Source organism: Typopeltis vanoorti, chromosome 11, assembly GCF_054136105.1.
Source record: "Typopeltis vanoorti isolate ZY-2024b chromosome 11, IOZ_Tvanoo_1.0, whole genome shotgun sequence".
In the NCBI taxonomy this organism is placed as follows: domain Eukaryota; kingdom Metazoa; phylum Arthropoda; class Arachnida; order Uropygi; family Thelyphonidae; genus Typopeltis; species Typopeltis vanoorti.
The window spans coordinates 129,722,335-129,744,004 of NC_143559.1; the positions used below are offsets into that span (position 1 = coordinate 129,722,335).

The window sequence follows — 21,670 nt, forward strand, 5'->3', positions numbered from 1 at the left end:
ATGGCAAAAAGAAACTATTACAGCAACAAATTAACAACAGCTCAGAATGATATGAAGGAAACCTGGCACCTGATTAATGAAATGCTGGACAATATATACACAGAACCATTGCCTCAGAAACAATAAAACACAATTTGCCTGCGACCCCAAATCCCTCAAACAGTTGGCAAACGACTTTAATCAGCACTTCGTGAACTCTGTCCAAAAATTACAAGAAACAACCTTTCCTCACACAAACGAACATTCTCCACTAGGTCCATGAGCAACCCAGTCGATGTGGTTCCCCAGAGTAATAAAAGAAGAACTACCACTGGCAATTCAACAAATTTACCCTAAAAAGGACCGGTGATAGACGGAATCAGACCAAAAGACATCAAGAAACACTCAAACAACCTACTTCCAGTTATACAAAAACTGTTAAATAAAATCTTCGAAACGGGACACATACCTCAAACATTAAAGACTGCATTAATCACACCCATACACAAACATGGAAAAAGAAACATAAGTAATTACAGACCCATCGCCACGTTGTCTGTAATCAACCAAATCATGGAGCGCATCGTTGAAAAATTTCAGATCATATCCAAAACACAATATGCCTTTCAAAACAATAAAGGAACAGCAACACTCCTGGAAGATTTCACAGACCTAATAAACGCTGCATTGCATAAAAACAGAATATCATTAGTGGTATTCATTGACATAAAGAAAGCATTTGACACACTAACAAACTTACGTATATTCGGAATTGGAGGTCGTCTACTCCAGTGGTTTAAAGCATACATGAAAAACAGAAAGCACACCACACGTATAGGATCAGCGTACAGCAAAGAGGTACATGTAACCTGTGGAGTACCGCAAGGAGCTGTCCTATCTCCCATTCTATTTAACATATATACACACACGACATAAGCCACCTTCCCCTAAAAAGTAAAATCTTCCAGTACACAGACGGCACGGCCATAGTATCCATTCACAACAACGCAAATATCGCGTACACAAATATGCAACACGACATCAATCAAATCACTAACTGGTTAACCGAAAACGGCATATATATTACTATTATTACTATTATTACGGGCAACTCCAGGGAGTCATTAGACTCATCGAGGGAGGCCCCAAATCATATTCATCACAACTATTTGACATTCATACAGTATCTATCATACCTCGCCTTAAACTCATTCACTGTCACAGCATCCACCACAGACTCAGGGAGCGCATTCCACTCATTCACTACTCTAAAAGTAAAGAACCCAGCTCTAACACCTTTACTAACCACACTTTTGCCCAGTTTCCATGGATGTCCCCTAGTCCTCCCACAACCAGCCCTGTTCTCAAAAATATCTTCTGAATTAATTTTATAGAAACCCTTCAGTAATTTGAATGTCTCAATCATATCTCCCCTCCTCCGCCTATCAACCAATTTTTGCAACCCACGAATCCTCAACCTGTTCTCATGCGGTTCATTCCACAGACCTGCTATCATCTTGGTCACTCGCCTCTGGATCCTCTCCACCTCCTCCCCATCAAGAAGAAACCTAGGTGACCAAATCTGAGCACAGTAGTCTAGATGGGGTCTTATCAAGGCTTGATACAGAGGAACAATAACCTGCTTGTCTCTGCTTGTCAACGTATTCTTCAGCAACCAAGTGATTTGATGAGCTGATTTGGCCACTTTTGCAATGTGTCCCCTAAATTTCAATTCCTTATCTACCAACACTCCTAAATCTCGTGCCTCATCAATTTCCTGGAGCACGGTTCCACCAATGCAGTAAACTGCCTCCAATCTTTTCACCCCAAAATGCATAACCTTACATTTTGCCACATTAAACTGACATCCATTCTCCTTAGCCCAGAACTCCAATGTATCCAAATCATCCTGCAAAATTTTGACGTCATCTGCATTCACTATTGCCCTACCCAACTTCGCATCGTCCGCAAACAAATGAACTGTTCCTCTTAGATCCTTTCCTATATCATTTATGAACAAATTAAACAGCAGTGGTCCAAGAACAGATCCTTGTGGTACACCACTAGTCACAGGCCGTCTTGTGGACTCTACTCCTGAGTAAACCACTCTCTGATATCTCTCCGTCAACCACCCTCCTATCCATCTCACCAACCCTATGTCCATCCCCATATGCCCCAATTTTCTGATTAGAATTCCATGTGGTATCCTGTCAAAGGCCTTGGCAAGGTCCAGTAGAATCACCGTAAACCCATTACCCTTATCCAGTTCAGCCGTCACTGTGTTATAATACGTGAGCAAGTTACTGAGGCATGACCTACCCTTCACAAAACCATGCTGTCCCCGATACAGTATCCCATTTTCTTCTATCCAAGCTTGTATTTTCCTCTTGACTATTTTCTCTAAGACCTTGATAATGATTCCTGTTATGCTGATTGGCCGGTAATTTTCAACAGCAGCCTTGGAACCACCTTTGTGCAGTGGAACTACTTTCCCCTCTTTCCACCCCCTTGGGACTGACCCAGTCCTGAGGCTCAAATTAAACAAAATGGTCAAGGGCACTGACAATTCTTTAGCCGCTTCACGTACGACACGAGCTGGTATACCATCCAATCCCACAGATGTATTGACATTGAGGTTCTGTAATAGACTAGTTACCTCTACTTCATTCATCACAATTCCAGTATAAGCTGTTGGTTCTTCCATTCCTGCAAAGTCACCACCTGGATGATATACTCTTGCAACGTGCTCGCTCAGTAATTCCACAATATCGACTGATTCAGTTACCTCCCTACCCTCAGCATTTTTTAAGATCATCATTCTACCATGAACATTATATATATATATATATATATATATATATATATATATATATATATATATATATATATATATATATATATATATATATATATATATATATATATATATATATATATATATATATATATATATATATATATACCTTGGAAAAACAAAGCTAATGATGTTCAAAAACCCCCAAACCCTTCCCATAGAAACTAAATATCTCTATTTATCCTACTATACACAAAGCGCACAACCTAAAACCACAACCATCACACAGGTGAAAACAACACGCTATCTCGGACTTCACTTCGATGCTGATCAAAGTTGTAATAGCCATACAAACTACCTACATAAGCTTTGGAGAATAGCAAGCAAACTATACAGATTAAAAGACATTGCCCTAACCCACATAAAAATACTAATCTATAAAGCATTATGTGAAAACATTTTAAGATATGCAATCACATGATACGCATTCTGCGCAGACTACCGACTTAACAAGTTACAATGGTTGTAAGATGAAATGGTAAAACTGATATTCTGGGAACAACCCACACTTATGCAGGAAGCACGGACAAAACACAAAATATTCAAGGTGAAACACTTATCCCACTACACAGTCATGTTAAAACATTACTACAGCCCAACCTGTAGAGTAACCTGAACAACATATCGAATAACAAGACCAAAGTCAACAAACTACATAACATATAAGTACAACAATCACTACAGCAAAGCCACCTGAAACTTCTACGTAACTGACATGATAAACAAACTGCCGTTCGATAACAGAAACCTAGGAACATACAGAGAGCTGAAACAGGTGCTATATAAATATTATAGCGAGAATGAAAATTAGAGCAATTCCTGTTTCTTTCAAACCCACCCCACACACACATGCACACACTCAAAAACCATCACTACGAGAACACAAACAAACAAACACACTGTCAAAATCCAACCCTATTTGCAAAAAAACAAACAAAAAAAAGTTAAACTGTGATAGCAGTTGAAATCTTCCAAGCACGTACCATCAAACAGTAAAATCAATACGTGGCTTGCGACCAGCATAGAAACATTACCATGAAACCACCACCATCTATTATCTTCCTCAGATAAGCTCTGCTAAGCTTCGAGGAAGAAATCAGAAATGCCTCCCAAAGAAAGAATATAGTATATTACACAGAAAAAAAAGTATTATTTTTATTATCTACGTGGACTTTAATATCTATGTAAGAAAGAATAATAATAAATTTTGAGGAATAAAAATATTTAAGAGAGCTAAATAAAACGAATTAAATAAATAATATGAAAAATATTTCTTGTTTTGTGTTTGTTTTTCATATATGAGTATCATCACAACAGGATTTCAAATTTTCTTGTGAAAAATTTCCTCACGATCAATTTTCCGTAAACCTTCGTAGGAGCTTCATCGGCAAACACAGCCTCTGTAGTAATATTTATATTTTTCAGTCCAACTCATTCCTGAATATTTGTAACCATTCCTTTCTTGTAGTAAATGGCTTGGTGTTATCTGGGGGACAGGCGTAGTGGGGTTTGAGTTCAAAAAACTCAAACCCCACTACGCCCGCCCCTCAGAATATATTGGGTCCCGAAATTCCCCTTCGACCAATTCTGGAAGGAATAGACAGTCCCAATTACCATTTAGACAAGAAATTAGTGTCAACACTCAAGGAGTTGGTAGGTCATTCCCCCTCCTACATAAAGAACACAACATTTTATAAACAAAATTAAGAACATAACACTCGACAAAGACGACTTATTAGTCAGTTTTGGCGTTTCTGCCCTTTTCACTAATGTCCCCATCAATGACACAATTCTCCTACTACAGAACAAATTTCTGCCCGATATTACGGCCCTCTTTGCCCACGTACTACAGTCTAGTTACTTCGTGTGGCAAAACAAATTTTACCTACAAAAAGAAGGTACAGCCATGGGCTCACCACTATTCCCCCAATTGCTAACTTCAACATGGAAACCTTTGAGCAAAGGGCTCTTGATTCTGCCACGGTAAGACCGACAGTCTGGCTTAGATACGTTTACGACGTATTCGCGATCTGGCCGCATGAGCAACAAACGCTAAACACATTCCTTAGCAACCTGAACAAACAACACAAACGCATACAATTTACCATCGAAATCGAAAATCAAAACTCGCTCCCGTTCCTAGACACACTAGTCACACGTCTTCCTTCAGGAAGTCTATCCTTCACGGTCTGACACACACTGGCCAATGCATACATGCTAATTCATACCAACACCCATCACAAAAATATGGAGTCATTAATACCCTTAATGTTAATGAACCAGCAAGCCCTGAAACAAGAACTAAAAATCATCAGTGACTCATTCATAAATAATGGCTTTAACAAAAATACTATTAATAAAATACTCCATAAAACAACAAGAAAAACGAATCCAGATTACAGTAAAATAGCCATCCCATATATTAAAGGGGTTACCAGAAAAAAATCAACAGAATCCTACATTATAACCTCAATGCCACCTTTAAACCACTCACTAAACTTAAAACCATATTCAGCTCCTCTAAGGATCCTCTCCTCCCATTGGCACATCCTGGAGTCTATTGCATCCGCTGCACCTGTAACTTACCGTACATTGGTGAAACAGGACGGACAATCCCAATACACAAGAAAGAACACATTAGACACATTAAATATAATCATTATGGTGAAGCAGGCCACTCAGATCACATGCTCAACACTTTACACCAAATCAACTGGATAAGCACCCTCTCTTTACACCTTACAAAAACCTGGTATGAAAGGAAATTTAAGGAAGCCTGCGAAATCCTGATAAACCACCCAAATATCAAAAAGATGGCGTGAAAATTCCAAGGATCTGGATGGCACACATTCATCCCACCTAATATATAAGATCCAGCATAAGTCAGGACTCTAGCCAATCTTCAGCTAGTATTAGAAACCATTCTATACCAACTGGCTGGAATGTACATGTATAATCATGATGTTAATATATGTATATAAATAGATACATAGACTTGTTGTTGCGCCCAATGTATGTCTACAACCAACAGATCACACTAATAATAGGACTCTACCGTTGATGTATACTTTTTTTTTTTCACCAGAGTTCAGGCCAACAATTGTTGTAGTGGTTGGTCAGTAACTTTAACAGACCAGTTATATATATATAGTAAACCCTCGATTTAACGGACAAAATTTCCGGTCCGTATGTCACATGTGAAAATTAACACCCTTTAATTTTAAAATGCTTTTAACCAAAATTTGCTTATAATTAAATTAACAGTTTCATTTTTGTTATTAATTTCTTGTTATTTTTAAAAAAATTTGGCGAATAGGCTATCATACGTTGGGAAAATAATGTAGTAATTTAGCCGACATAAATGAGTCACCGCTCATAAAACATGTTCGGCTAATGATTAGGACGTGATCACACAATCGGACTGTAATTGGTTCTTTTGTCGCGTGGATTGAATTTCTGCGGCAGTTCCAAAAAAAAAAAAAAACTTCATGGTTTTTTCAAAGCAGGATTACCTAAACCTAGGGCCTCAACATCGAACATTAACTTCACATTAACTTATCTAAGAGTGTGAGAATTGTGTAAACATTGTGCGTAAAACAATTGTTTTGTTATTACAGTGCTAATATTGATAAAAATGCAGTATGATGTTACAGATATTTTTATTTCGCGATTTAACGGACACTTTCTAGCCCCTAGCACACGCACACAAATTAAAATGAAATTTCCTTTTTCAATTGTTTAGAATTGCTAAATTAAATCTCAGTTCTTTCAATTACAATCAATGTAAGTACCAAATTCGAAGTGGTATTAATTTATATTTAGAATTTGTTAATTATATTACTATTTTGTTGTATACCGGAATTTTTCCTTTCACAAACTGCAACATAGAGGGTGCTGTATTAAAAACAGTAGTTCTTTATATAGTGCATTTATTAATGCGAAGCGCCCTCTATTTAAGTTCTTTTAATGGCTGTCGATGTTAATTTAGTATGTTGTTTAAGACGAAGCAAGGAAATTTTCCTATCAAAGAAGAAAAACAGTCTCTTACTGAGTTAACGTAAGTATAAGATTTTGCTTCATTATTTTTCTACTGATATTTTTCGCGCTGTACTAACATTCACGATAAGTGTGCGATTAATGAGATTTAGCAAGCACGTGTATAAAACTAAGCGAAGGGTCCCTGCTAAAATATCATTGGATATCAATTTTTGATACCAAAAATGACTCACAATCGGAAATCGATTAAAGCAGTTTAACATTACAGCATTTGAATTCAGGATTTTATGAAAATTGATTGTTTTTAAAAACAATGCAAAAAAAAAAAAAACAATCGTTACTAAAACTTAAATGTGTCGATCCATATAATGGTATTTTACGATATAAGAAAGCAAGAAGTCAATATTTCAATAAATGTTATTTAAAAAATATAAATATTTGACGTCATATTTTCAACAAAGGTCACTTAACCACAGTTAATCCGCTTAATGGCTCTAAAATCGCCGTCAAGGTATTAACAGCAGCGGATGGTAATTGCATGATAAAAGGTAGAATGCTGATGAAGTTTTGATCCATGAAAAATGCTAGAATGGTCTGGATATTTCATCCCCCCTTAACCGGTAAGGGGGGTTAAGAGTATGGTTACGATTGTCAATAAAATCCTACAAAGCTGTTAACATGAAATTATGTTGTGTGAATGGTGGTCAGATAAATTTTGAATTATATACTTATCTATGAAATTTTTATATAATCTATGTAGACAGCGTCTTAATTGTCCATGTCTCATTTATATGGTGGTTAAAACTAGAGAGATGCCGTCTATTTTCAGCCGGACTGATAGGTTGTACATATTATTTTATTATTGATAAAATAAATTTGTGCAAAGAAGAATTTGCATTCTTCTTTGCACAAATTTACGCTCATTTCTATTGCAAATGTTTTTATGGCTAATTTTCAATACTTTTGGTAACCTGTTTCGAGCTGTTTGTTTATAGCCGCTTATTTAGGCAATTAATTCAATTCAATTCAATGTTTCCAAGTGTAAGGTTTTGAAATTAGGGAAGCAGAGATGGGATGTAAAGTACACAATCGGTGGAAATATCTTGGAAGAGGTAGAGGAGATGAGAGATTTGGAAGTGATTATACACAAGGATATAAAACCTCGGGGACATGTTACTAAATTTGTGAAGACAACACAGCGGATAATGGGAATGATGTGGAGGACACTGACTTGTAAAAGTAACGATGTTATGTTTCCTTGGTATAAGTCTTTGATCACGCCACATATGGATTAATGTGCACAGATCTGGTCACCTGTTTTTCAAAAGATGAAGATGCTTTGGGAAAAGTTCAGAGCCGATTGGCTAAGGTGGTTTCTGGTATGTAGAGTATGAAGGCAGATTGACAAAATGCAATTTTCAGAAATTGGTGGACAGAAAGAGGAGGGGAATATCGTTGAATCTTTGAATCCATGGAGGTTTTTATAATAATAATAATTCATGATTTCTTGGGTCCTGCTACTTCAGTATGTATCTTCACGCAGCAGATCTTAATTTCCAATTGCTTACCAGATTTTTTGTATTCTCCATTAACGCTAAGTGGATATTTTGATTTTAAATATCTCCCTCACAGCTCCTACGTGTACTTCACTGTAAATTGTTGTGATCTTTTGAAGAGATTTTTATACGATTGAGTTCTAATGCAAGATAACATCTAAATGAATAAACTATAGCTAGTTCTACTTATCTGTTTAAACAGAGGTAATTGCCCAATAATGAAGCGTTCAGTAATGGATTATAAAATAATAAACTTTTCTTCTGCGTGCGTACTACGTGTATAATATCCGGTATTCTTTACTTTCAAAGCGTTGCTTTTCCTTAAGTGTTGGAGGCTACTTACTGCATACATAGTTCAAGGCGGTTTGGATGAATGTTGCATTTCTATTCTATCTTCTGGAAGTGGCTTCAGAGGTTTCTAAATAACTGATTGACATTTATATTTTGTATTACCATTCATATTTACATTTATATCTTTGCTGCTATACGTATATATTTAAAAGTTGACATCAATATTTATATATTCTGTATTTACCTTTATATAATTTTATATCTACATATTTACAAACATAATCAAACATTTATAAGTAGTTATACTAACTACTATATAATATATAATGGAAATACCACAACCATTTTCCACTTGATTATAGTAAGTGGCCGCACCCAGAAAAATATCCAAAAGAGAAGGAATGTTGAAAATGACGACCATACTGATGGGAAGAAAACAAGTAAAAATGTCGATTTTTTCCTCATAGTATATTACAGGCAGTCTATTGTAAATAACGCTGTTTTAGGCTGCATTCCTAAAACAGCGTTGCCGAAAATCATTGGAAGTTAACTCTGTTCGCAAAATTAAATAATTCTGAGTACAACTGGTCACTTTTCTCTTGACCTGATGACGTGTTGCACCAGGGGCATCCGGATTTAGTCCAGTATCTTATACCAAGTGATGGAAAATCTCTTCAAGGTGTGTAAAACAGATGCAAAGTGGCGATTTCCAGAATATGGATTCCACTTAGATAATGTCTTAATTTAACATGTCCCGTTAGCAGAGTGTTTAAACCTGGAGAGGTGGCAGGTATTTTCTGTCAGAGTCGCCATCTCATACTTGACAAGAATTTTTTTTTGTTGTTCTGTTTCCTTCTTCTTCTTCCCACAAGCTGAGAATTATTTTTTCTTCAAATATTGGTGTAGCTGATTTCCGCACATTTGGTAACTTATTACTGACCGTTCGTTTTTCGCCGCTTATTTAACGTGATCGTCCGCACCTCGTTTCCTGTTAACTCAATATGCACCTCTCACCCAATAAAAATTCATTTCCAACCAATCTAGACTGGGATGGTTTACCACATTTCGTGTCTGGCCTAATAACGCTGGATGGTTGTCCTCGTTTTTTTTTTTTCCTTAATCGCCGATAGTGCCGCTTTTGTCACTTTAAATTCCTGCTGTCTTTTTATGACAGGGGTTGACTTTTAATTTCCGGAGATATGCAAGGGATAAGCTATTGCCAGTTGTTCTGTTTTTTTGTTCGAAAAGTAGGAATGCAGCCTAAAACAGAGTTGTCTGCAATGGACTGCCTGTAATGTACTATGAGGAAACAATCGACATTTTCACCTATTTTACTCCCATCAGTGCGGTATTCGTCATTTTCAACATTCCGTTTCTTTAGGATATGTCTCTAGGTGAGGCCACTTACTATAATGAAGTTGAAAATGGTTGTGGCATTTCCGATATATATTCCGGAAGGTACTTCCTATATTACACAAAACTCTTGCATCATCAGGCATATCCGTGATAGACCAGCAATAACCCAAGCTGCCTCGAAAGATATTGCCTTCCATCCTTTAATTATTGGTGTGACTATAGGACGTTGAAACTATGTTTAACTTTTGTTGGTTTTTCTTAGATTTTATTGGCATTTCGAAGCGGAACATACGAATTCAATATTGGTATATGTATTGTTTTTAGCGCTCCTTGACCTAAACCTTAGTTTATCCTTGCCAACGTAGTTACAAGGTTTTCAATTATTAATATTTTTCTTGAAACAAATGAGATGTGTTCATTGAAGTTTAATTTGTTGTCTGTTGTTATATCTATATATTTTAACTCACTGGCTATCTCTATGTCTTCTTCATTTAGGAAGAGCGTTACAGGTTGGTTCTATCGTTTTAAAACAGTTATGAAGCAATAACTGTTTTAATAACTATTGAAAGTAACTTCGTCTTCACGTGCATATTCTGAATTTTAAAAAGTTCTTCATTGTCGTTTACTTCTAAATGTAAGCTATAGCGTCCGAAAATCATTCTCATATCGTCAGCTAAAGTTCGGTCTGGCGTTTCATTAGTGAAAGGAAGTCTTAGCAGGTAGTTTTATTGGCTGTTCCAGAAACCTGATGCACAACAAGAACTTTTCGAATAGCCTTCAGATCGAGTGAGATCAATAGCTTTTATTTTATTCTATTTTATGTTATTTTTTAATGAGTTTCTTAATCTTCATAATAGCATCTATATCACTCGATTGAGGTATTGGAGTTCATACTGATTACTGCTTAATTGGATTCTTGTAAAGAGAAAGTGCATTATTCAGTTTATCAGAACATTTTCTAGAACATTACCAGTAACACTTTTTTTTACTAAATTGGGATATTTACTAATATTTTCGGATTTGATTGTTTTGTTTTCTTTTCTTGCTTTCATTATTGGTATACTTTTAATGCGTTTCTATCATGAGGTATTCGTTTGCAAACTCTTATTATCAATTCGGAGTATTCAAGAAACGTTCTAAAGAGTATATTACTACTTATCCCATCTTTTCATTTCCCTAATTAAGTCTCTGTTATATCTCCCCTTCCTCTTATTCAGCGATTCATCTTCATGAATTTCCGGTTACTAGATTTAAATTCATCAAGATATAACGAAAAACAAGAACTTCCTTTTCTTAATCTTATTCACTTTGCCAGCAGCACATGTACTCTATGTCTTACTTCTACATTTTGTCTCTCCTGAATATCAACTGCTTGTCAAATATAACTCCTGGTTTCAAAGTTTATTAATCTCCGAAGAGCATTTCTGCTATCGCGTTATATAAATACCATCTTGTTCATGTTATTCTTGCATCCGTGTCCCCTCTAAATAATATTCATTCAAATCGTCGTGAATTGATAGTCTGTCAGACTTCACTTCCTCACTTTGCATGATTAGCGATTAACTCTTAATATATTAAATGCTAAAGTAAATTAAATGTATTAAATATGCTATCAAATATAAACTGTTTCTTGTAGAAATCTGTTTTTATTTTTTCCCGCAACAGGTTCATATGATTGGAGTCATAAGATGAACTTTTATGCTCTTTAATATGCAGTATTTCCGTACATAATAGAAAAGGAATTATGTTTCGTATAATTCCCTTTCCTTGCTACATTATTGTAGCAAAGTACCTACATTATTCTACATCGGAGGTCAATTTTTGAAAACCAGCGTTATTTCCAAGACATTTGTAATTGATCTGAGCAGATTTTCTTTCTGTGCAGACAAATTGTTCGAATTATATGAAAATTATGCATATAGCATTATTTCCTCGATTATAACATGACACTTCTACGCAAATTACTCGTCTGAACAGACCATTAGAAAGCCTAACACAGTGAAGGTGAAAAGCAATTAATTCAATTAATAATTTCCGCTTAAGTTTGTTAAGTGCAATTAAGAAAATCTCAAAATGCGAATTTAAAGTCATCTCTTACAAACAGCAGTTGAGAAGAATGTACTAACATTTCTGTTATATTCCGTCCGTATAGAGAAGATTAGAATCCAATCCTTCCAAATAAAGTTTGAGCTTCTCGACACAGCCATAATGGAGGAACTTTGTGGGAAGACAATAGGAGTGAACTGTGTAATAATTCAAAGTCTCCTTATCATTATTAATTAAATTACGAATTACTTTTATTTAAAATTTTGAATAGCTAAAATCTGTTGTTTTTTATTATAATTTCTGTTTTTCATTCTCTGTTGCAGAAAATTCCTAGAAGTGTCTGCGAGGTAGTCACATTACAGAAAACTAAGCATCTTCACGCTTCACGAAATTTACGCAAAAGAAGGTGTCAAAACGGATATTGTGGTTAAGAGAAACTGCCCAGAAATATAACCTAGTTTAATGGTAGAAATTAGTCACTAAAGGAAAATGAGTGGTCAAAGTATATAGCAAAACAATACAGTTAACAATTACATTCCCAAGCATTTTCTGTGCGAAGCAGAATATAAACAGAATATTTGCGCAGCCATTGAGAAAAAAGGCCCAGTCTGAAAGTGCACGTCAAGATTCATTCTCATCATACACCTCTCGAATATGAGGCCTGAACACAAATTTTTAGAAAAACGCTGTCTTAAAAAGCATTTCAGGATTCATTCTGATGAGAAACTCTTCACTTGTAAAGCCTGTGGAAAGAAAATTCCATCACGCTACAATCTTCAACGACATTTCAAAGTTCATAGTCATGAGAAACCCTTTACTTGTGAAGTTTATGAGAAGAAATTTTCAGTACGAGGCGTTCTCAATAAGCACTTGAGAGTTCATTCTGTTGAGAAACCCTTTACGTGTGAAGTGTGTGCAAAGAAATTTTCTACAAGCCACGGTCTTAACAGGCACTTGAGAGTTCACTCTGGTGAAAAACCGTTCACTTGTGAAGTCTGTGAGAAGACATTTTTAGAAAAAAGCAATCTCAAAAAACACTTGAGAATTCATTCTGGTGAAACACCCTTCACTTGTGAAGTATGTGAGAAGACCTTTTTAGAACGAGGGGATCTCAACAAGCACTTGAGAATTCATTCTGGAGAAAAACCCTTCACTTGTGAAGTCTGTGTGAAGAAATTCTCCTCAAGTTCCAATCTTAAACAGCACTTGAGAGTTCATTCTGGTGAGAAATCCTTCACTTGTGAAATCTGTGTGAAGAAATTCTCCTCAAGGTCCCATCTTAAACAGCACTTGAGAGTTCATTCTGGTGAGAAACCCTTCACTTGTGAAGTGTGTGAGAAGAAATTTTCAGAACGAGGCCTTCTCAATAAGCACTTGAGAGTTCATTCTGGAGAAAAACCCTTCACTTGTGAAGTCTGTGTGAAGAAATTCTCCTCAAGTTCCAATCTTAAACAGCACTTGAGAGTTCATTCTGGTGAGAAACCCTTCACTTGTGAAGTGTGTGAGAAGAAATTTTCAAAACGATCCAATCTAAAAAAGCACTTGAGAGATCATTTTCAAGAAAAACCCTTCACTTGTGAAGTCTGTGTGAAGAAATTCTCCTCAAGCTCCCATCTTAAACAGCACTCGAGAGTTCATTCTGGTGAAAAACCATTCACTTGTGAAGTGTGTGAGAAGACATTTTTAGAAAACAGCAATCTCAAAAAACACTTGAGAATTCATTCTGGAGAAAAACCCTTCACTTGTGAAGTCTGTGTGAAGAAATTCTCCTCAAGGTCCAATCTTAAACAGCACTTGACAGTTCATTCTGGTGAGAAATCCTTCACTTGTGAAGTGTGTAACAAGAAATTTTCAAAAAGATGCAATCTAAAAAAGCACTTGAGAGATCATTTTGAAGAAAAACCCTTCACTTGTGAAATCTGTGTGAAGAAATTCCCCTCAAGCTTCCATCTTAAACAGCACTCGAGAGTTCATTCTGGTGAGAAACCCTTCACTTGTGAAGTATGTGACAAAAAATTTTCAGTACGTGGGAATCTCAATAACCACTTGAGAGTTCATTCTGGTGAGAAACCCTTCACTTGTGAAGTGTGTGACAAGAAATTTTCAGTACGTGGGAATCTCAATAACCACTTCAGAGTTCATTCTGGTGAGAAACCCTTCTCTTGTGAAGTCTGTGAGAAGAAATTCTCACAAACGTCCAGTATAAAAGAGCACTTAAAGACGCATACTCATGAGAAACCCTTCACTTGTGCAGTCTGCGAGAAGAAATTTTCAATCACCTCCAAACTAAAACAGCACTTAAAGGTTCATACTGATGAGAAACCCTTATACGGCGAGAAGAGATTTTCAGAAAGTTCTCTTGTGTAGTCTGTGAGGAGAAATTCTCACAAAGCTCCAATATTAAACAGCACTTTAAAGTTCATAGTGATGAGACCCCTTCATGTATGTAGATTGCGAAACGAAATTTGCATCTCACAAAGCACATTATAGTTGAAAGTTGGAATTATTCAATTCATTTTTTGAAACTCGTTCGCTTCTGATTTATTAAAAGTAACGCATTTCACAGCAGTTTTGGAATTATCTTTTTTTTGAGAGAGAAACGAAATACGTACAAAAGAAAGTATGTTAAATTCCAAAAAAAAAAAAAAAAAAGTTTTCAGCGAACCACTTCAAATATTTCCTGGAAATGTATTCTGAGAACTGACTTTAGAGAAAAGTTGAAGATTTCCAGCTTTTCACTCTGTAAAAAAGCAATTTTCAGAGAGGATTAGTTTTTCAACTCACTTCATGTGTCGCAGTCAGCAGAATCATGTCCAGAGTAAAAATGTGCAAAAAAAAAAAAATTTCATTGAAATAAATCCTTCAAAATAAAGGATGCTAATCAAAAAGCTATTTTTCTTTCGAAATCTATGAAAAATACTTCAGATCATTGCAGATCCAGAAACCACTTCATAACTCTTACACAACAAATCTCTTTCTCTTAAGATATCTGACAGCAAAATTTTAGAAATGTGCAGTCATACATTTTAATATTCTTTAAAACACTGTACTACTTTTGATGTTATATGTAATATGTTTTTCTTTGGTTAAAAATAAAATCTTACCAGCTGATTGTGCTACTTTTCTAGAATTATTTTTCTAGAGTAGGGCGCAGAGCGAACGTTTTTTGCTAAATTTGCTCCTGTCTTATACTTAAATGTAAGTAATTGCGTTGATATAATCATCTTCAAAATGAGCTCAAATGAATCGTCTCAGTAATGTGAAAAAGTACAGTTATTAATTATCGAAATCGATTCAGTGGTTCCTGAAACCACTCAAGATAGATGAAATTGAAGCACTTCAATGTTCTTTGGAATGCCGCGAACATTATCATCTTGTATGTAGGAGTAGCGGAATCTAAATTTCGTAAAATGTCTGAGGACAAGAAATTAAAAGGGAAATGTCAGATTTGTATTAATACTTCTCCCAAAAATGACCTTAAATCGCTAATTAAACTAAATAGAAGCGACGACGGTTTAGATTTAACTAAGGCAGTAAACAAAGATGACGGAGAAGCTGGCGTTAGTGTTTTCTTAAGAAACTTCAGGGACCAGATCTTAGAAGACTTAAATGCCATCAAAGTTGAAATTAAAGATGATAACTCCGCGATAAGAAGGGAAATGGAAACTCTATTTAAAGCTGAAATAAATGATCTGAAGGCATCGCTAGTTAGTTTTGCGTGCATTCAAGATCTTAAGATGCAATGAAAAGTTAATTAAGAATATGTGCACTAAAAACACAGAACTAACAGATGAAAATAAAATAAATAAAATAAAAAAGATGAGAATAAAATAAAATACGCCCAAATGAACGAACTGAAATGGAAAGTTAATGAAATGCAACAGTCCTTCAGGATGAACAATATATGAAGCTCAGAATGAAAATTTGCATACTATAACTTAAAAAACTGGTGAATCGACTTGGAATAAAAAGGGAAGTTATCGTGCACCTCCACAGAGTACCCGCCAACAGAAAAACTGACATCAAGCCAGTTATTATTCAGCTAGAAAGCAAGAATATTAAAAATAAATGGATGACGGAGGCAAGAAAACTTAAGATTACAGCTCAACAAATTGATGAACAGTTAAAACCGGGTCCTACATAAATGAACACTCGACTAAACTTAATCAGCAACTTCTTTATGAAGCAAAACAAAAAGAGCGAGTGGTGCGGTCAAATATGTATGGGTAAGAGATGGTAAACTATTCATGGGGAAAGAATGACAACACTAAAGTGAAACGGATAAAAACACCGGACAAACTCAAACAAAGAAGGCAGTTAATCTAAATGTTACCTATGAATAATTGGAGCAATGAAATCCTAATGGATTTAGGATTTGACATGAATAGCTTAGATTCTTATACACCTGTAAACTGTAAAAATCTATATAATCTAACCTCGGTTAAAAACATTTTTGAAACTACTACAAACTCATCCAGGAATTACAACATATATCACGTCAATATTAGATCGATAAGGTCAAAGTTTGATAATTAATGTTACTTTTTACAGAAATCCAATCATATATAGATGTACTAGTCTTAAGTGAAATATGGGTCAAACAACTTGAGGTTGATCATTATTCTCTCGCAGATTACGATATGCATTATGATTGTCGCGACTATAGCCGTTCAGGTGGATTAATTCTATGCGCTAGAAAAAATATTTATAAATTTCACAGACTGGAATCAAAAATGCAAAGCGCTGAAACTGTAATGATTTACGACACAGCAATGAATATACTTATATTTGCTATATGCCGTGCATGCAATGGCCCAGTAGATATCTTTCTATCAGAGCTAAATAATGTCCTAAAAATCTTAAAACATGAAAATCTCATATACTAGTGGGGATATAAATTTGGACCTTCATAAGAGTAATAAGAAAACTGAAGAATATCTACTCATGTGTTTCTTGCATACATCGATGGCAAATACGAGAGAAGAGTGCAACTCGACAAGTTGCATTGATCACATATTTATAAGAAACAGAATGACCTATGAGGTATTCACTGCAGTCTACATTAGTAAAATAACAGATCACCATTCCATATTTTTGAAACTATCCATACCTAATAGCGTTGACACGAACTGCACAGGTAGTCATAAAAAATTTGAAATTGGCACCAATTATAATACATTTGAGAGCTACTAAACATTATCAACTGCCACAAACCGACATATTAGATATAAATCAGGTATATGAAGAATTTGTCAAAATGATTAAATATGCAGACAGTAAATCGCAATATCAAAAAACAGTTACATTACAACAAGAAAGAAATTTCGATAGCAGATAATGTTCTTTTGCCTGTTTTTTTTTCCTTTAGATGTTTAGTGAAATTTTTTAGCCGTGTTCAAATTTTAAATTGCATGGATTTTTTCTATGTTTATAGTAGAGCTCTTTTGACCTTATCATATTTTTTAGTTCATCTGTTATCCAGGACGTACACACACACTGGATAACAGATGAACTAAAAAATATGATAAGGTCAAAAGAGAAGCTCTACTATAAGCATAGAAAAAATCCATGCAATTTAAATTTTGAACACGGCTAAAAAATTTCACTAAACATCTAAAGGAAAAAAAAAAAAAACAGGCAAAAGAACATTATCTGCTATCGAAATTTTTCTTGTTGTAATGATAAAAGTAAAGAATGGGGGTTGGTTAATATGATAATAGGTAACACAAAGCAGAAAATGCGAGAATTCCCAGAGGTCAATGACATCACTCATATACTTAACAAAATGAACAGCCACTTTACGAACTATGGCAGTTGTGCTTTCGATCCTGCAGAAAGGCAAAGTATGTGAGTCACCTTCCGTGGATTAAGAATTCCATGTATGTAGACGCAGTAAACGAAGATGAAGTAAAGAGTGTAGTAATCGGATTCAAAAAAGGCAAAAAAGTGGGATATGACAACATAAATGTTAAAAAACTAAATATTATCATTAAACATAAATTAGAATTCTTCAAAAATATCATGAATAAATCCTTTGAACATGGTAAATTTATAGAACACTGAAGACTGCTTCAGTTGTACCGTTATTTAAAGGAGAAAACGGAAATTAAATCAAAAATTACAGACCAATATCTATACTATCCACAATCTCAAAAGTTATCGAAATTCTGATTAAACAACGCTTAAATAGCTATTTAAATATAATATCCTTTTACGCAAGTAATCAATATGGGTTTAGATCCGGATGCAAGACTGAAAAAGCGCTATTGGAGTTTCATAAAACGGTCTATAGTGGAATAAATGAAGAATGCACACAACAGCCGTTTTTCTTGATATATCTAAGGCGTTCGACTGTGTTCATCATGATCTATTGCTACTGAAAATGTTCAAATACGGCATCAGAGGAATTACTAATGACTGGTTCAGATCCTATCTGAATAATAGAAAACAATATACCAGTTATGATACATTTAAAAGCGCACCAAACATAATAAAATTACGGGGTCCTGCAAGGGTCGGTACTAGGACCCATCCCTTTTAAATACAATTTTTTTGTCAAAATGATATCCTTTGCTGACGATACGGCATTAGTATACACCGAAACAACCCTTGAAGATCTAAAAAATCGGATTAATAGCGATATGTTAAAACTAAGTATATGGTTTGGCAACAACGGATTTAACATTAATACCGATAAAACGAGATATATGTACTTTACATTAACAGAAAACAAATTAGACCACAGTATAAACATAAAATGGCATGAAAGGAAATGTGGTGACAATCTAAATTTTAAATGTAGCTTAATCAAAAAAACAAACTGTCAGGTATTTGGATCTCCATATCGATAGAAATTTGAAGTGGAACTCCCACACCATTTTCTTAACAAATAAGTTTAGGTTCATAATTAACAGAATATATTATGTTAAAAAATTTGTAAATGCGGCATTCTTAAGATGTTTATACTATTCCTGGATAAATTCGTCACTTCAATATGGCATTACCTGTTGGGACGGAGACTATTATAACAATTTGCTTCCATGAATAATAAGAATACAAAACAGAATAATTAGAGCCATAACTACTACCGACTTCGCACATTCAACCAATGATCCGTATATCGTTCATAATATTGTACCATTTCAGAAACTATATCTCTATGGTTGTCTGTTATATGTAAAAAGAAACACTGAAAGTTTCTTGGTATATAATGTAGACCATGAATTGCGCTGCGGTCGAAACACGCTGGAAGTACCCAAGGCTAACAAAGAAATTTTTTATAAATCCTTTGAGTACATAGCGACGAGCAGCTATAATAAACTTCCGAATGAAATTAAATCTATAACCTGAAAAATATTGAGAGATTACCTCATGGGATTAAACAACGTTGACATTTACTTTAAACGTATGGTATAAGAGATCATTATGACTCATATATCATAACCATTTAAGGTATTGATTTACAAATTCGTTCATTCAATAAGGTATTAATATATTAGCATGTACATCATTATAACCGGTAAGGTAGCCCTCGTAGATGCGGTCCATGGACTCTCAGTGACTGATTTGAGCTAATTACTTTTCTAGTAACCAGTATGGCTACGGTCCTTGGTTACACATAAACACATTAACTAACTTAAATTATTATAAAACCAGTAACTTATCATAAACTATGAAACCATTCGAAATATATTATACTCTACTTGCATAATGAGAAAACGTTTTATTAACTATAATAAAATAATAGCCAAAATAAGTGTTAATACCAACAGAATATGATAGTAATACTTGAATTTTATTCTATAATATTGTATTGTCCATTAAATTGTATTGTGAAATATTTTACATTGAATTATACAAGTTGAATAGTATAATATGTATATGATGTATAGGTGATGTGAATAATAATAAAACTGTTTAATACAGATTAGAAAATGTACAATAAAATCCCGAATAAAAGACTTTCAAATATTGCAAATAAATATAATTATCAGTCGCAAACTGCTATGGGTTCAGTTAGAATTCCGAGGAAATGACTTTAATCAAGGTTATTTTTGAATGATGTCTTTTATTTATATTTTATCAATTTCTGTAAGATATTTCTTCGAATTAAAATATCTCGTTGTATTAAGCTAACGGAGAATTACCCACCTGCGTGATCATTCATATTAACGTGCAACAATTTGTACAATGGAATTTGTTTGCCTCATAACTAACTTTGGTATTGTGATTTGAAGTGAATTTAAGTAATATAATTCATGATGTTCATCATTATTTCACTAGTGAAATAATAACCACGAAAATATACTCGTCGGCCTCACAGATTCCAATATTACATATTCATGTCCAAAACATTTGTTTAAAATATTCTCAGTGCTTTGCCAGATTTAATTTTCTGAGAATAGTATAGTGTAGAGTGCTTCCTGCAATGCGTTTTTGGAATCCATTAAGAATGATTTAGACACGCTAAGACTCGGTCGCTCCTTGAATACTGAGCTCATATTTTGTCACCCGTTTTCTCCAAGATTTGAAGGACGCAAAGAGGATCCTGAGAACGACTGACAGTCGTTTCACCCCTATGAGAATTGAACCAAGGTGTTATGGTTCACTGTAAGAAAAGAGGCGATATGATGGAGACCTTTATGGATAGAGACTTTTGATTGATAGAGAAGTCGGAACTACCCCTGGAAGCTGCTTAAGAATTTCTCTGCTCTAGTGCGGCATGTGACTGAATTTATTACCATGGCAACTGCCATTGTCTTGACAGCGAATTAATTGAAGGCAAAAGACGATAGGTGTTGTGTTTAGATCGGTTAGTTCAGTTCTTCAATATTTCTGCTGTCTTCATGGCATATATATAGGGTTATATATATGCCATGAAGATAGGTTAAAATAAAAATATTGTTCACTAAATGTAATATATGAAATATTTACTAACCTACTTAGAATGATATTTATGAAATATTTATCATTCTAATGATAAATATTTGAAAAAGATTGAGAGATTAGAATATGTCATTAGAATTTATATTCTAATGACATATTCATTAATGAAATATATGTCATTAGAATTTATAAATATAAATTACAATGACATATATTTACAATAATATATTTAATATTTATTAACCTACTTAGAATGTGATCTTTTGTCAATATTTCGTACGATAAGAATATGTACTGGTAAGTTATCTTATTAAAACATCCATTCTTTTTGAAAATTCATAAGATTTTCTTCATACACTTAACTCTAATTATATGTCTGTTGGCCTTATAGAGCTGTAAAGACAAGATAATATGATAAAAATATACTTATCAGAATATTTCTTTCTTATTCTGGTTGAATACGCCGATAAAGGGTTGAATCGCTGTGTTGATTTGAACACTATTTATGCTGGTGTTCAGAATAAACACAGCGATTTATCGTACGAAATATTGACAAACGATCACAATTCAAAATCCGTAATATTGTCCTCTGAAGAAATAGTTAACGCGCCCCTTCATTATCTTCATTTCCTATCTAAACACAGTTTGTTTGATACAGCGTGTGGAACACGCTATATCAAACAAACGATCGCGGAATCCTTGGGAA

The 21,670-nt window shown here is 34.6% G+C and overlaps 1 protein-coding gene across 1 annotated transcript; it reads left to right on the forward strand.

Annotated features, from left to right (window-relative positions):
• Window positions 1-12,732: 12,732 nt before the first annotated feature.
• Window positions 12,733-14,445, forward strand: LOC150102043 (uncharacterized). Its single transcript, XM_090399956.1, has one exon. It carries the CDS (start codon window positions 12,733-12,735, stop codon window positions 14,443-14,445), a length of 1,713 nt encoding a protein of 570 aa, XP_090256082.1.
• The last annotated feature ends 7,225 nt before the right edge of the window (window positions 14,446-21,670 follow it).